The 16,847-nt window shown below is 57.4% G+C and overlaps 1 protein-coding gene across 1 annotated transcript; it reads left to right on the forward strand.

Annotated features, from left to right (window-relative positions):
- Positions 1-7,352: 7,352 nt before the first annotated feature.
- On the forward strand, positions 7,353-14,310 carry TNNI1 (troponin I1, slow skeletal type). Its single transcript, XM_054181520.1, has 8 exons — positions 7,353-7,421; positions 9,626-9,660; positions 10,476-10,517; positions 11,157-11,288; positions 11,374-11,463; positions 11,936-12,112; positions 13,504-13,614; positions 13,938-14,310. Exons 4-7 carry the CDS (start codon positions 11,163-11,165, stop codon positions 13,609-13,611), a joined length of 501 nt encoding a protein of 166 aa, XP_054037495.1. The 5' UTR covers positions 7,353-7,421; positions 9,626-9,660; positions 10,476-10,517; positions 11,157-11,162; the 3' UTR covers positions 13,612-13,614; positions 13,938-14,310.
- The last annotated feature ends 2,537 nt before the right edge of the window (positions 14,311-16,847 follow it).

Consider the following 16,847-nt stretch of genomic DNA (forward strand, 5'->3'; position numbering starts at 1 on the left):
TGTGCCATGGCGGGGCAGCCCTCAGGGGTGGGGAGCACCCAGCGTGAGGGGTTTTCCAAAGTATTCTGAATTTTGAGCCAGTTTTGGGTGATCTGACTCCTCGTTTTCCATTTTTCTGCTCTCTCACTCGCTGCAAATAGGCATTTTCTGTTTTCCAAGTCCCGGCAAGGAACTGGGGAAGGAAACGGTCAGGATGGGTGTGTGTAAGTGCCAGCCCTGGACGTGTCCACGGTGCACTGCCAGATGAGGCAGCAGAGAGGCCGTGGTACCCGTGAGCTGGGGAGAAATTTAGGCAGTGAATAGAGGGAGAGGGACAGAAAGAGCAAGGACAATCACTATGTCGGTGTTTCAGGTCTGGGCATGGGGAAAGCCAAGGTTTTCTGTCCCCGTTCTGAGCTCCTCGTCACTCTGCAGACCAACGTGCGGCTGGAGCCCCTGCCTGTACCGCGTGTCCCCCCAGGTTTGGGAGTTTCTCCTGCCGCAGACACCCGAATCTGACAGATCCGGCCTCGGCGGGTGGATTCACAGCCCGACCCTGGGAGCAGGCGGGAGCCGAGGCAGCGGCGTGCGGGTGGGAGGTAGGATGGCTGCACTCCACCGCCCGCGAGGGCTGAATTGTTCATGCAGAGGAAAAGGTCACCCAGAGACTGAAAAGCAAATAAACAGCCAGGAGACTCGGCCAGACAGCGGAGCGGGGACGGGGCCGGCGGCTGGCGCATCCCCCGTCACCAGTAACGTGGGGCCAGCACATTGGTGGCCCCGACGGGGCTCGGCGGTGGAGGATGAAGTTGGGGTGAAGATGGGGTGATTTTACCCGAGGGAGAGCAGGGGAGTTTGCGGGGGGAGAAGGGCCGCAGGGTCTCTGTGGGAGGCCGAGCAGTGGGAAAGTATTTTCAGTCGAGTATTTGCTCGGCGTTAGAATGGCAAGGGAGCTCGCAGGGCACTGCCAGCCAGCCCGAAACGCAGGGAGAGGACACGGGGGAAGCATTTCTAACATCCCTGGAGGTGAGGAAACTGAGGCACGATGGGGGGTTGGTAGGCGTATGGCCTCACATCCCCCCCCAGCACCCCGGCTCCAGCTGCGGGAAGGGACTGGCTGCTGGGGACCCCCACGCCGGGGACAGCAGGTGGAGCCGGGGCTGAGCGCTGAGCCCCAACACGGAGCGAGGAGCCCCAGAGCCGCCCCAGTTCAAAAGGCAGGAGCCTGAAAATCCGGCTCTGCTGCTCCCAGCCCCGAGGTGTCCCCGCTCCATCGACCCTCCCCGCGCCGCTCGGGGGATGCTGGGGCTCCTCTGGGCGGGCTGGGGGCTGCCCAGTGCCTGCACCCCACAGCCAGGGGCTCTGCCAGCACCCCTGGGCGCCGGGGCTGGCACCCTGCGGTGGGGTGCAGGGGAGGTGACAGGGGGAGCTCCAGGCCCCTTTTTTCCACCTAACAAAATCCCAGCCCTGACTTTGGGCTCCGTTTGGGGCCAGCTGGACCCGGCGAAGGCGGTGGGGGGGTCATGCTGGCGAGACGGGGGTCTGCAGCATGATGGTGCCAATGGTTTTTGGCAGGTGAGACGATTTGTACCTCCTCCACCGCCCTGTGCCCTGCAGGGAGGCTGGCAGTGCCTCGCATCTCCTGCGAATGCCGGCATAGTTTGTGGGTGGTTTTTCCTCAGATAAAAATGAAAAGAAAAAGTAATAAATCCCAGTTGCAGCAAGCGGTATTGGTTTTTTTTGTAGCTTTGGGTCAAGTGTCGGGCTTCCTTCAGATGCTCCTGTAGCCCATCCTGAATTATAATTCCTAAATCACTGGAACTGGAATCCAGGACTTGCCCCGAGCAGCTCCAGGCTGGAGAGCTGCCCCGTGCCCTGCTGCTTCCGTGTGCCCACGCTCCGGGGGAGCCAGCGGCCAGGACATCCACGCCAGCTCTGCGGTGGGTTTGGACTTCTCCAAGAAAGTCCTGTTGCCTTTGAGTGTAGGAAGAAATGCTGGCAGCTGTAACATGGAACTTGGGTGTGCTGGGGGGGGGGGCAGGCAGGCATGGATTGCAGGGATTGTACATGTGTTAATTCCCCATCCCCGGTGTCCTGATGTTGTGTCTTGGCGAGGGTGTCCCGGGGAGGTGGAGGCGGCGGCGGCGGGTGATGGATGCGGTTGTGAGCATCACCCACCAGTAGAGCTGCTGGAGGTAAGGGGCTCACCACCCCACGAAGAAACAAAAATAGTGGCCAGGCATTGCGGGAGCTGCAGAGGGCAGCAACGGAGCTGAGTACACGCCAGCGCCCGCCCGTCACCCCCTGTCCCCCAGCAGCAACCACCAGGCTGCCCCGGTGGCGGGGAGGCTCAGCCCAGCCTTGCAGCAGAAGGGGACACTGAGATGCGTCGGGTCTCTCAAAGACAGACGGGAGGGCTTGGAAATACCCCAAAAACTCCTAAAAAATGTGTCAGGGTCCCCACCTGGGACAGAAATTTAGCATTATTTGGAATAGTATTTTTTTTTCTCTGTGAAATATTTTGCCTTAGGCTGAAAATCAGGCTGTTTTCTAGGGTATTTATACTGACATTGCCGTTGAGCCGTGTCAGCCCGTTAACAGGGACAGAACAGCGAACATCCTCCTCTTGTATATAAGAGTCGACAAGATCGATAGTGGGAAGGTTTCATGTGTCACTTGGCAAAACCACAGAAAGCTTTAAGTCTTCAGTGGGTGGCTCAGCTCCATTTTAATAATGTCTTTCCACTATCCCAAAGTAGATAATTCCTCCTCCTTTAATAAAGACTGGCAGGAGGCAGGGAGCATGTGCCGTTCCTGAAGAACCCAGTGGCTTTGAGAGACCCCTCCTCAGCTTTGGCACCTTCTGCAAACCTTTCAAGTCTCCCCAGAGCATTCAAGCTGAGAACAACAACTTGCCCCACAATATTTCTAGAAGTTGGGGGTATTTCTGCCATTCTGTGGGTATTTCTCCCATGCCGTGTCCAGCTCTGGAGCTCTCAGCACAAGAAGGACATGGACCTGTTGGAGCAGGGCCAGAGGAGGCCACGAAGATGCTGGGAGGGCTGGAGCCCCTCTGCTGTGGGGACAGGCTGAGAGAGCTGGGGGGTTTCAGCCTGGAGAAGAGAAGGCTCCGGGGAGACCTTCCAGTCCCTTCCAGTCCCTAAAGGGGCTCCAGGAAAGCTGGGGAGGGGCTGTTTGCAAGGGCATGTAGCGATAGGACGAGGGGCAATGGTTTAAACTAGAGCTGGGCAGGTTTAGATGAGACATTAGGAAGAAGTTCTTTACACTGAGGGTGGTGAGACACTGGCCCAGGCTGCCCAGAGAGGGGGTGGAGGCCCCATCCCTGGAGACATTCAAGGCCAGGCTGGACGAGGCTCTGAGCAACCTGATCTAGTTGAAGATGTCCCTGCTACTGCAGGGGGGTTGGACTAGATGGCCTTTAGAGGTCCCTTCCAACCCAACGCATTCTATGATCGTATGATTCTGTGAAAATTGTCCTGACTTCGGATCCAGCCCCACAGCTGCTTCCACACAGATTTACTGCCTGCAGCCGTGCAAAGTGGGAAGAGCAAGTATCAAGCCCATGGATGAAGAGACTGAACACAGGCACCGTCCCCAGATGTTGTCCAGCCAGGTAGGTGGCTGGAGAAGACAGGGCTCTCCAGCTGCAGCAGCTGTGCTTGCCCTGGGAGACCAGGACATGGAGCAGCAGATCCCAAATGGATGAATACCCTCGGCCCCACTGGGCGGTGGGAGACAAGGGGGTCCTGGTGGGGTTGATGCAACGGGGTGAAGATTGCGGAGCAGAGATCTGAGCTGGGAGAGGTCTCCCAGCCCCATAGCAGATGTCTGGGGTCTGGCCTGGAGCCTCGCTGGTTCCCAGGTCGGGCTGTGATGACCATCCAAATTCTGGTCCACTTTCCATCTCTGCGGCTGTCTCCACTGCCAGCTCTGCTTCGATGCCTCAGGGCATCAGCGAGGTTTGGTGAGACTCACAGAAGCAGAGGCTGAGGAAATCCTTTACAAGGCTAAAAAAAGCCTTGGTTGTTGGTGACCCTCCCCGGGAGGCTGTTACCCTCTGCTGTCACAAATCGAAGGAGCAGTTGGGAGTAGCTGGATCCCTTCGGGCAGTTCATGAGGAGTGAGAGCTGCTGGACAATCTGCAGGAGAAACACCCAGACGGGGACTGTTTCATCAGGACGTGTCACACGGACCCTCACGACTTCATTGCAACTTGGCACTGCAGTCCTGCGACCTTGCTGTCACCTTGCTCGTAGGAGGTGACCTCAATGTCCCTGTATCTCTGAGCCGTTCCACAGAGGGAAAAACCTTGTCCCACCCCGTGGAGAGTCTGTGGGACATCCTCTGTCCCAGCCCAGTGAGAAACCTGAGGCAGCTGGTGGGGTCCTGCCATCAATCCTGGCCTTTGGGGCTGGATCCAAGCACGGCAGCTAAGGGCTGGGACGGACGTGTTTGGACGTGAGGTCCCAAAGGACAACAGAGGCTCAGCTGTTGTTTCTAAGTCTGTCCTGGATGCCCTGGGAAGCCCGTTGTCTTTGTGAATGCCATCAGGGTTGACGAAACGAGGACGGTGCTTGGAAGAGAGCAAGGGCAGGATGGGTGGGATGGCTCCAGGGCCTCGAGGAGGGAAAGGGATCCCTGCAGCACTGCTGCCAGTCTGCTTCTGCAGGGACATGGGCTTCGTGTGGGGCAACCAAACTGCTCACAGGGGTCAGATACCTTTGAATTTGGAGGCCCAAAATCTCAAGGAGCCAGGGACCATTATGGCCCCAGTGCAGTTCTCCGGAAGCCAAATGGCAGCCAGATGGCAGCCCTGCCACGCTTGTGGGGCAGATGCCCAAAGATGTGGAAGCACCGACACCCTCCAGGGCCTCAACATGTCCAGAAGGAGAGAGAAACTGCCCACTCATAAAAGACCGAACACAAGTGACCTGTAGGACCACCAGGACGTGTAGGGACAAGCGGGCTGTCCCTGGGTGGGACTGGCCCCCCCATAAAGCTCTCTGGGAATTTTCTGTTGGCATCCATGCCCTCAGTGGCAGCCCACGGGGGGAACCTTCACTTGAATCAGTGGCTCCCAGGAGTGGGGGGATATTATTTTGCTTTGAATTTGGCCTCAGCACTGTTCTGCCCCATGGATTTCCAGTCTGTCCCCTTCCTACCCGCCCGCAGCTCAAAGGGGCGCCCACAGCCTCAGGTGGCACCTGATAGAACAACCCCCCCATCTTGAGGCAGCTCATTGGAGTTTGTGAGCCAGGGATGGAGACCCTACACGTCCTCATCAAGTCAGCTGGAGAGGAGGGATGGGGAGATCGTGGGCTCCAGCCAGCCCTTCTCCTGCTGGACCCCCACAGCAGCGCCGGGGCTTTGAAATAGATGCTGGAGCCCTGAATCAAGGGGTCCTGCTACCCCATCCCTCACTCGCCCCTTCCTCCTCCTCACTCCAGGTCCCAGCAGAGGACGAAACCTGAGACTGGAGCCAATGGCATCCGAAGCAGCCCCAGTGCCGGGCAGCGGGAGCTGGTCGGGTCCCCGGGGCATGGCTGCGGGGAATGCAGCGCCTTTGTCACGGGCTAATTTTGGCTCCTCTGTGCTCCGAAAACAATCCCAAGGCAGCCAGGAGGAAAGATGCTGGAGGCACGGCCCCGCGGGGGCTTTTGCCTTATAAAGGTCTATCGGGGCTGGTATAAAGTCTCCTCCCCGGCGGCTGGGAGCAGATCCGCTGGAGCTGGGGAAGGGGAAACGTCCTTGGAGAGGCCCTGGAGGAGGGTGGGCACAGGGCGGGGGTTGTCCTGCGCTCGTTGGGACTTGACTAGTGCAGGTCAAACAGGGATGGCCATCGCCACCGTCACCGTCACTGACCTCTCACCAGCCTGGGGGTGGTGCGTCACCCCCCCATGGCACTGTTGCCCCCTTGGTGTCCAGGCGGGGGGAAGGAGCCGGGGGAGGCAGCTGCACATCCCCTGCTCTGCAGGACCTGGGGGGGGCTGTCGCTGCTGCCCACCATGGGGGCTACCCTCTGCGTGCAGCTGCGTGTCCCTCCACGACCATAATAGCCTCAGGATTAAAATGCCGGGCATTGTCCCTGCTGGGCTGCACGCTGGGAATTGTTTGCTCCTAAACTTGCCCCTAAAAATATCCCAGGGAACAGGTGCCGCCTGCCCCTGCGGTCCCCTGCCTCCCTCCGCGGGACACTGGGCAAGGGGTTTTGTGGGGTGCAGGGGGGCGAGACTGCAGCTTTTTTGCTGCTTTTCAGGAATTTCAAGGGGAAAACACGAGGGCTTAGAGAGGCTGAAATATACTGGAGCATCCCGGAGCATCCCGACCCGCTGTGCTGTGAGTCCGGCTGGTCCTGCTCCCCAGAGAGGGACTGCCCCGTCCTTGGTCCCAACCGATCACCTGGCCCGATGGTGTAACCCCACCTTTGCTGTTTCACCGCATCACTCCTCGGCGATGTGCCCTGTCCTGGCCCAGGGTGGCTTTGCCCTCCTGGAGCTCTGACAGCTCCCGGGAGGCCCATCGGGAGGGGATCGTTCCCGTGGGAGCATCACACTCTGCTTGTGGCATTGCAAGGTGTGTGTGCACCGTCGTGTGTGCACCGTCGTGTGTGCACCATCGTGTGTGCACCATCGTGCATGGGGCTCGGCATCACATCAGCTCTCCAGACTGCTCATGTCCCCCACCTCCCCTTCAGAGACTTTCTAGAAAAAAATGAGAAAAGAAACACAAGAAAAAAAAAAAAAGAAAAAAAAAAGGAAAGAAAAAAAAAGAAAAAAAAAAGAAAGAAAAAAAGGAAAGAAAAAAAAGAAAGAAAATATTTTCTGGATATATATATTCATATATATATATATATATATATTCCAGGATTTTTTCTGGAAAGAAAAAGCACTGCATTGTTTCGGCTCATGGGCTTTTCCAGCATCTCTGGGGCTGGTTTATGTTGGAGAGGAGCGAGGCAGACGTGCCATGAGGAATACACCCCGGCCGCACCGGCATCGCCATCGCACCACGGCCAGCCTGGCCCGGCCCGTCTGCGTGCTCACACACAACACGCGTGTGCACGCGGCGTCGGGCAGCGAGCGCTGGCCGATGCCGGGGTGATTCACACGCAAACAGCGTGGGAATTCACCCCGTGACGTGGGGGTCAGGGGGGCACTACACCAGGGGTGCGTTACGCCGGGGGTGCACTGCGGCGCCCCGGCGATGCGCGTGTGTCACCCCGCGTTGGAGACGGCGCCCCAGGTGTGTGCGGCACGTCACGGGGCTCGCGGCAAACGTGCGCTCACGAGAGGGGATTTGTGCTATTTTTACTGACCACTTGCGGGCAGGCTGCGATTTAATACTCCCCCTCCGCTGCCGGCCCCCGTCAGTGCGCGGCTCTCCGGAGGCCAGGCATCACCTCCCTCCTGCACGGCCCCGAGGTAAGGCGCCCACGGGGGTCCCCCCACCCCTGTCCCCCCACCCGGGACTCCTTGGGTGGTGACACGGGAGCGAGTGTGACGCCGCTGGTCCCTGCACGGGGCGGCGTGGCAGAGAAGAGCCCCCAGCATGTGAATTTGTCCAAATTTCTCCCCCCGTCTGAGGGTGCTCAGACATTTTCTCTGCTCTTGGAGAGGGGATTGGTGAGACCGCGATGGGGAGAAATACCACCCAAGTACCCAGCCAGGCTTTGGAGCTGAGATTTGCTTGGTTTTCCAGAAAACTGGCAAATGGGACAGTTTTGGGGAGCATTTGCCCCTGTGTCCCAGCCTGGCTGCTCTTGGACACTTGTGTGACAGGGAGGGGAGGTTCAGCGTGTGTGGGGCACGGCCTTGGCTCGGCGCGTGTTGGTGGTATGTGTCCGGTCCCCTGGGATGGAGGAGGATGTCAGGATTGACTGGGAGTTATTTCTTTTAAGGATTTCCATGATTTAATGGTTTAATAAGCTTTTTAAGCTTTTCACGGCTGGGGGCACGCATACGGTGCAGAATGAGCTTGTCCAGATCCTCTCATCCCCACCAGAGAGCAAAGTCTCTTGTGGATGCTCCAGATCAGGCTGGAGCCCAAAAGTGCCTGCGTGAGGTGGCTGGGGACACCTTCCCGGCACAGCTGAGTCCCCGCTCTCCTCTGGGGAGCAAATTTAGAAATATCTGACCCTAAAAATTGATTGACCTTGGTAGAGGTCGCCAGCCCGAGGTGTGGTGCGGGTCCCACCTTCTAGGGCTTTGCTCCGCCGGGGAAAGCTGGAGACGCCGAGAGGCTTCGCCCAGCCCTTTCTTACCCCCTGAAAGACAAGGGCTTTTCTGCCTCCCCTGAAATAAACTGGGGGGCAGCAGCTGGGACCCGACCCGCTCAATCCACCAGTGTCAGGCAAGACAAGCCGCCTTCCCTGCATGTCCTCTGGGACGTTTGTTGTACCCCAAAAACCTCCCAAAAGGCATGAAACCAGCATCTCTGGCTGCATCTGACTGATGTGGCTTTTGGGAGGAAAAAAAATTCTGTCCTTGGGATTTTTCCTGGTAAATCCAGGGATCTGGCAGGTTCTGGGGGCGGGTAAATCCTGCTGGGATTTTATGGCATTTCCCCCACAAACTCCTTTCCTTCAGGCCACGGCTCTGGCCAGGCAGTGGGGGGCACGGGGAGGGGACAGGGACAAGCGGACGGAGCCGGGAGGTGCACTGAGACTTGCTCGGCGCGGGCTCCACGTACGCCTGGGAGCAGCTGTTTGAGACTAGAATCGTTCCTTTTTCCTTCCCTCAGCAGGAATCTCTGGGGTTGATAACAGTTTCCAAATTTAGGGGGATGCAAAGGCAAAGAAATCCCAGCTTTGCCATTTCAGTTCAAAGGGAAAGGGCAAAAACCGCCGCTGGAAAAGGCTGTTTCTTTCTGAAATATGGCATCAGTTTTGTAACTCCCAGTTGGAAAGAGAAAAAAAAAATAAATCGATTGGCATTTTGCCACGCATTTTTCTATCGCTCAGGCTTAGGCAGTGCCTTGGCTTCTTGGCAAGAGCGGGAAGCGAGGCAGCGCGTTGCGAGGCAGCTGCCAGGGCAGGGGGTTACCAGGCGAATTTAGAATATAAAACCACGAGTATTTCACCGGGGACACGGATGCTAAACGAATCTGCTCGGCCGCTTGGCCACCACTGGTTGCCCCTCACTCCGTCACTCCTGAGGTGGATTTTGGCTCCACCAAAATCCTTGAGGAGGAAAAAAACCTCCCGTTGGACTGGACTCCCCAAGTCAACGCCGTGGGGCACCCCAAGGCACCCCATTTCTGGTGTTATTTGGAGCCACGCTCCACTCCGTCCCCTCGCCCCGCGCTGGGGTGGGGGATGCAGCCGGCGGGGGAGCAGCTTGGTGCCTGGGAAAACCCCGCGGAGCCAGAGGCCGCGTCCTGCGGGGATGGCTGGAGACAGGTTGGAGCTCGCCCGAAGCGGGGTTCCCTCAGAGCAGGGCGGTTCGTCGCGGTGAAACACCGTGGGATGGCGAAGCTGCCGAGTCGCTTCCCTCCGCCGACAGCACGGGGCAGCACCGGACCTCGGGAGCATCCCGACGCCACTGCTTTCTGGGTTCGGGTGGATTTGGGATTTGCTCCGTTGTTTCACCTTCTTTCCCTTTTTCTTTTTCTTTTTTTTTTTTTGCAGGCAAACAGCACACCGCCACAATGCCAGAGCCGTAAGTAGCACGAGTTCCCCTCGGATTTCACTAAATCCTCGCCTGGCTGGCTGAGCTTGTCTGTTTTTGGGGGGGTTCATGCTCGAGACCTCTGTGCCATTCACCTTGCAAAAACTATCTTTCAATAAAGTTTGCTAGGGATTTCGATGTCCCGATTCCAACCTTGGAGCTTTCCTAGATCCCGAAGTAGCGATCCAAGGTGGGCAGCACCACTCGCTTTGCCACGAGGCTCTTCGTAGCACATCACACAAATATAACACGTTCCCCAGCGTGAACAGAAGGGAGAAACCTCCCCGCCAGGCTTTCATCAAGCGAAAATGCGGAGATGCCCCAGCCCTGCAAACCTGAACAGGCTCCAGCCATCCTGCGTGCCAGCCCCCGGCCCCGCGGGGAACGCGCGAACGAGAGTGTTGTGGCCCAAAATGCAGGGACCGAGCCAGGGCTGGCACTATGGGCAGCACGTACCGTGTTTGAGTGGCATTTTGGCTTTCTGAGCAGTGGCCCCAAGCGCCCACTGCGTTTCCAGAGAGCGCGGTCGTCTCAGACCCGGCTCACTCGCAGGTGGCAACTGTTAGATAGAGAAATAAGGAAACCAACTGTAATTGCATGAGATGCTTTTCTTGACTGCCACCTCTTTTTGACTGCTGTTCACTGACGCCCCGTTCTCTTCTCCTCTTCCTTATTGCTCCTTCCTGAATGCACGAACTGCAGGGAGGTAAGTGCCGTGCCTTTCGGGAGCGAACTCAACGCTACCCTGCATTTGCTGTGAGTTCGTTTTCAAAGGTGGTTTTTTTTTTTTTTCCCTTCTCTTTCCCCTAGAGAAAATCCAAGATCACAGCCTCACGCAAACTCTTGTTGAAGGTGAGTCCTGAGGGCTGGAAACTCCCTGGAGTTTGTCTCGCTGGGGGAAAGGAGCCGGGGTTGAAGTGCGTGGTCGGAGGGACAGCGATGAGGAACGGCAGAAGTATGGGTCTTGGGGAGCAGCTCCCGTTCCCACCTCTTGTCTTCTCAAAAATCCTCACTCATGTGGGCTTTGTGGTCCAGGCACCAAACAAACCTCCCCTCACCTCCACTTAATTAAGGTGGGGAGAGACTCCGACGCCTTCAGCTCTAAAGCCACAGACCTGGTGTTGGTGCACCAGCAGCCCTGCAGCCCAAGCTTGGGACATCCCCGGGCTGTGGCTTGGGAAAATCATTTACTGCCACAGCAGAGCGAACTGATGCAAAGAAATTGCTGGCATCAGCATCCATCAGGACCACTGTGACCACAGCCCTCTGGTTCCTCTGGCTGCGCTGTTCCTCCTGCCCTCAGGGTCACCACACAAAAGGTGTAGGGGTTTATTGATATGCAGCACGGTGATTTTGGGAGGACAGCCACAGCAGGGAGGGGGTTTGGGATGCCACCAGGACTGTCCCATCCTACAGACATTGCACGAGGAGGCTCAGGGGGAGCAGAGGAGCCTTTCTGTTCTCACTTCTGCCATTTACTTGTGCTCGTAGAGTTTGATGCTGGCAAAAGCAAAGGAGGAGTGGGATCAAGAGATCGTGGACAAGCAGGCAGAGAAGGAAAGATACCTATCCGAGCGGATCACACCACTGCACACCAGTGGGCTTTCCTTGAGCCAGCTCCAGGTATTTCTCAGGTCCGAGGGTGGAGTGAGCTCCTTGAGCATGGAGGGGCATCGCTCACCGCTCTCCTGCTGTGCTTGGCCCCCAGGACCTGTGCAGGGAGCTGCACGAGAAGGTTGAAATTGTGGATGAAGAGAGATATGACATCGAAGCAAAATGCAACCATAACACTCGGGAGGTAGGAAGCAGGACGGGCTGTTTGCTTCTGTGTAAGATGGTAGCTTGGGCCTCAATGGGGGTCTGTCATGGACTGGGCTGCGCTTGGATGTGGGACATGCACCAGGGTTACCTAAGGGTTGGTATTTGCTCTGCATGGCGTCTCTCAGCAAAAGGTTCATCCCTGCCTCAGGGAACTCAACCTGTCCACTGGGTCCACAGGGAACATCCTCGCTCTCCTGGCCACCCCTCATGAGTCTGAGAGCTCCTTCTCATGGTAATTCTGCCATCTGAGCACGCTGGGACAAGGCACTGACAACAGCTCGGTGCTCAGGTGGACAGTCCCTTGGTGAAGGTGGTCCTCATGGCCGCAGGAGAGATGCAGACCCCTCTAGGGCTCAGTTTTGGCAGAGATTCCTGCTTCACACAGGAACTTTTTGCGCAAGGCAGCCATGCGATGACCTCCCACTCCTCCTCCTTTCCTCAACCTGCAGATTAAAGATCTGAAAATCAAAGTGCTTGATCTCCGAGGAAAGTTCAAGCGACCCCCTCTGCGGCGAGTCCGTGTGTCCGCCGATGCCATGTTGAGGGCTCTGCTGGGCTCCAAGCACAAGGTGTCCATGGATCTGAGAGCCAACCTGAAGTCTGTCAAGAAGGAGGACACGGAGAAGGTGGGTGACTCTTCTAGAGGCCAGAGATGGAGACACCTCCTGGGGATGCCCTTGCCCTTCTCCAAGGTCCCCTGTGAGGCCTGTGTGGGTTGTGCTGATCCCTTGTAAGCCTCAGAAATAGCATGGGGCAGTCCTTGTGAGGCACTGCCCATTGTGGGATGTTGTAGGACCACGTGGGAGCAGTTTCACTGGCCCAGGTAACTGGTGGATGATAACAAGTGAGATTTAGGGCTGCATCCGCGAGGGTCTTCCCTCCCAGAGCACGTGGGTGTCTTTCCGCTGGGGCCCTCTTGGCATGTCTGTTGAGCTGCACATGCAAAGAGTTTGGTCTTTGGTCTTCTAGGGAACCAGGAGAGCTCCTATTCAGTATAATCATGCGCAGAAAACACCCAGGAAACTCCCAGACCCAGATTAGATAAGACAGAGCAAGCCCAGCAAGCATGCTTGGCCTGAGATAAATGGCCCAGCTCATGTCGGCTCTGCAGAGATGCGAGAGGAGAAAGTCTCAATACCAGAGACGGAGAGCGATGCCCAAACCTGCCTGGGGTGCGCAGACACCCCAACGGCAAGAGTTGTGCCGCTTTGCTGAGGCCTCTCCCCAAAGGGGGTTTAACCCTTTGGTCCCAGCTCAGCAGACTAGATGAGAATCTCAACTTTCAATTATTTTTCCTTTTTTTCCCCTCCCCTGTTGATAGTATAGCACATTTTCAGTCCTTTGGATAGAAAACTGTGTTTACAGTCCTCAACGCCAGGTGGTGAGCAGATCTGAGTTTATTTTAGATGTCGTGAGATGATTTTGGGGCACGGCTTGTAATCTATGAATGTTTGTGGGTTGGCAGAGCAGACACCTGGGCATGCTCCCAGAGCTGCCGTCATCTCCCTGCTCTTGTTCTGGAAGCGGCTGCCAGGCTCTCACTGTCACACCAGCGATCCCAGTCTCCTCCAAAAGCTCAGAGAAGGTGGAGATGGGTTTTATGCGGGCTGGGAGGTCTGCGCAGAAAGTGTTTTTCCTTACATTTGCCCCGGTGTGCTGGTGTAAATCCAGAGTAAGTCCCATACACTGGTTTCTTCCCCCTAAAGAAATTTTATGGGATTTTTGTGCCTTCCAGTGCATTCATGTAACTTAGCCGGGCTTTCAGGGGGTACCCACATGATTCCAGACCTCCCTGAGGAGACCAGACTGCTGTTTGCCATCTTCCCGGTCACCTCCACGTGCAGGGACACACGGCAGAGCTGGCTCTGAGGGGACAAGGTGTTTGCAGCGGGGCAGCTGCCTTCCCCGTGCTGCTTTCTCACGGGGCCGAGGGCTCTGTGCGACGGGGTGGGTGCCGGGGGCTGCTGGCCGCCCCGTCACAGGGCCATCGCAACCCCGCTCCTGTCCCTCCCGGCAGGAGCGCCCTGTGGAAGTGGGCGACTGGCGCAAGAACGTGGAGGCCATGTCAGGGATGGAGGGGAGAAAGAAGATGTTCGACGCCGCCAAGTCCCCCACCGGCCAGTGAGAGGTAGGGGACTGGTCCTCCTTCCCCGTGCTCCCTGCAGCATCCCTGATCCATGCTTGTGGCCAGGCAAATGCAGAAACTGTCCCCGCTCACTACAGAAAAAGGCATTACGTGCCCCATCTCCCACCCACGCTCGGGATGGGTGCCTGTCCTGCACGTCCCCACCATGGAGGCCCTGCCAGCAGCTGTCCTCCTCTCCCAGCTTCTCCTTCCCAGCTCTCCAGGGTCTGCTGCCTGCCCCACACCCATCCTGCACACCGTGGCACCACCAGCTGCCCGAAAACTCCTCTTCCACCCCACTGCTCTGCTCTGTTTATCTCCCACAGGAGCATCGGGAAGAAGACCCTCCCCAGCCCTGCTGCCTGCCTCCCTTTCCCTTGCTGCCCCTCCGTGCCCTTTGCACCCTCACCCTGAATTCACCACTGAGCTGAAACACGTGGACAACTGTGTGGGAAGGAGATATGAGCTTCTTTCTTTCAGCACTGCCATCAGCCCTGCTCCCGCATGGCCCCGGCACAGCGGCTCCCGGTATCACCAGCACAGGCCATGCTGTCTCCGAGGGGCCACTGGCCACCCCTCCCCTCCCACCGCTGCAGAGAGGCCCTGGAGATGGCTGCTGGTCCTCCCACTGCCCCATCCTCTGGCGGATGTAGCCTGAGATGTACCCGCGCGACTGCACCTGTATTAAAGGATGGTCTCCCGGGCACAGCGCCGCGTGGGCTTGTCACTGTGGGACCACTGGCCAGGGGCACATGCTGGTCCACAGCCACCCTGCAACGTCCCTGTGCCGGTGCTCAGGCCAGCAGCACGCCCTGGCGTCAGACTTGCTTTGGGCTCGTCTCCCCCAGGCTGCTCCCTGGTGCTCCACCACCTCTGCTGAGACCCCCGGCCCCTCACCGGGCTCCAGCCCCCCAGGCAGCAAGGCTTGGGTCTCAGTGTGGAGACGGTTGTCTGCCGGCTACCCCGACCCCTCCTTCTCTGGTTTTGGAAAAGCCTCTGGAGCTTGTTCGCCCAGGCACCAGCTCCCCACTGGCAGCCCCGTCACAGGCACCGGAGCTGGGGGAATTGGGGCAGCCCCATTTCAAGCCTAAATTGGAGCGATGTGTCAGGAGAGCATGAGATAAATCCATCTTTTGGGCAAACAGCTCACGCTTCCCCACTAGTCCTACCATTTTCTATTTCTCAGCCCCCCAGACTGCAGCTGATTGAGTGCCAGCAGCTGGGGACGTGCCAGCTCATCCCCAGAGCAGGGCTGGTGGGGAGAATCGGTGAGAATTCGCACCGAATCGGGTCTTCTGCCTGGTTGCCCTGCAGGAGATGCTGAGGCTCAGCCCCCACGGGGTGCTCTTGGTGGCTGTAGCAGTGCCTTGTCCATGTCCCCAAGGCATCCAGAGGCATCGCAGCACGCATGGTTTCTAACCTGTGCCAACATCCTGGGTGTTTTGCAGCACACCCCAGCCCCTGTGTGGTGAGCTTGTAAAGTACGGAAAATGCTGTAAACTCGGAGCAAAGTGCAGGTTGCCCAGCAGGCAGCAGGGCTGTAAGGAAACAGCATCAAAAAGTGCATGGTCTCCACCAGAGCTCGGTCTTCCCAGAAAAACATTTATTTCTTTAGGGACAGAAGAAGGTGGTCCCCCGCAATTGGCTCTTGCAGGACTTTCTGCAGCAGACTCGGGAGCTCAGTGGCCGGCAGGGCCAGCGCGGGAGAGACACCGCAGGGAGGTGGGTTTGGGTTTGGGCTCTGAACCGGGAGGACAGCTGGATTGCTCCAGGCGTCACATCCCCTCCTTTGGCCAATTCAGGGATACTGAGCCGAACCGCTGGCTTTTGTCCCTGGGCAAAGAGGGTTAGGGCAGATGGCGACTGATGGGAACGCTTGTTTCCAGCATGGGCGTTAGCACCTGGGCTGCCACAACACCCAGCTGCTCCTTTGCAGAGAATTTAAGACTCAATATGAAAGCTCTTCCCCAAATTAGGGTTAGATCAGAGGTGGCTGCCAGCTGCAAAACACACATCTGCTCCCTTAGCAAGCACAAATGCTCCGTCTTTGTCTTTCCACCTGACCCTCCATCCCCATTGGCATCCCACTAACTGGGGGCAGGACCACCCCCTGCATGACTGGAGCAGTTGCATGGCGCACAGAGCCTTTTCCACCCATTATTTTCCTTTCTGAGCTTAATTCGGCAAAGCAGCCGCAGCCCAGCACTGCGCCAGGACTCGCAGACCCCTTGTCCTCGCCCTGCGCACCTCGGGACGGGCTCCTGGCGGGCACAGCCCTGGGAAGCAAATCCCCGTCTTGGCCAACCCAAGCGACTCTGCTCTCGGAGGCAATCGGGGAGCGTGCGTGGGGACATCCCACTGCTGAAGGCAAAAGGTTTCGGCTACGATCTCGCCCCTCCGAGCTTGCTGCCCCAGCGGGAGCCCTGCCGAGGCAGCGTCCTGGGATCTTGCCGCGCACGCTATCCCCAGAGGGAACTCACACACTCGGCAGCGATCCTGGCAGAGGAAGAAAGGTGTGTAGGGAGAGGCAATAACTGCTACCTGACCAACTGGTATAGCTGGAAAATGCAAGAGAGGTTTCGCAGAAACAAAGCCTTCTTCAGACCTGGAACAGACGCAGAAAATGGCAAGCCAAGTCCGAGTCGAGAACAGTTGCTCTGAGCTTAGTGCAATTATGCTAATTTGGTAATTTAAAAAAAAAAAAAAAAGAAGGGGTGGTGTTTGTGGGGCAGAGAGGGATGGTAGTGAGATGAAAGGCAATATGGGTGATGGGTGCTGTGGGACCAGGGTCCGTCCGGTGCTTGGCAGCCAGCCTGCGCCTGTGCCTATCTCGCCGTCACATCCTGCGCGCCAAGGGACCCGAAACTGCTGCGGAGCAAAACCTCAGGGCTCGCCAGCACGTCTCTGCAGCCGCAGAGAACCAGCCAGGGTGTACACATACACTCATCGTAGGCTGTAGGTGACTTTGCATGGCTGCCTTGTGTTTGAGATGAGTGGGGGGAAGAAAAACCCAACCCCAAAAGTCTTTGCTCTGCCAGTTCCCCCGCTTTTTCAAAGTACAATGTTCCCCAGTAACCATGTCTTGCTTTCATCCTTCTCCAGTGGAAAGACACCTCAATTGGTGATGGGAAAACAAAGTTTTATGGATTCCAGCTTTATTAGAAACATGGAAACCCCCCATTTCTTTACGGGGACTGAATCCTGAGGGGAAATGCAGCTGTCTGCTCTGAGCATGA

Source organism: Rissa tridactyla, chromosome 21 (assembly GCF_028500815.1).
Source record: "Rissa tridactyla isolate bRisTri1 chromosome 21, bRisTri1.patW.cur.20221130, whole genome shotgun sequence".
Taxonomy (NCBI): domain Eukaryota; kingdom Metazoa; phylum Chordata; class Aves; order Charadriiformes; family Laridae; genus Rissa; species Rissa tridactyla.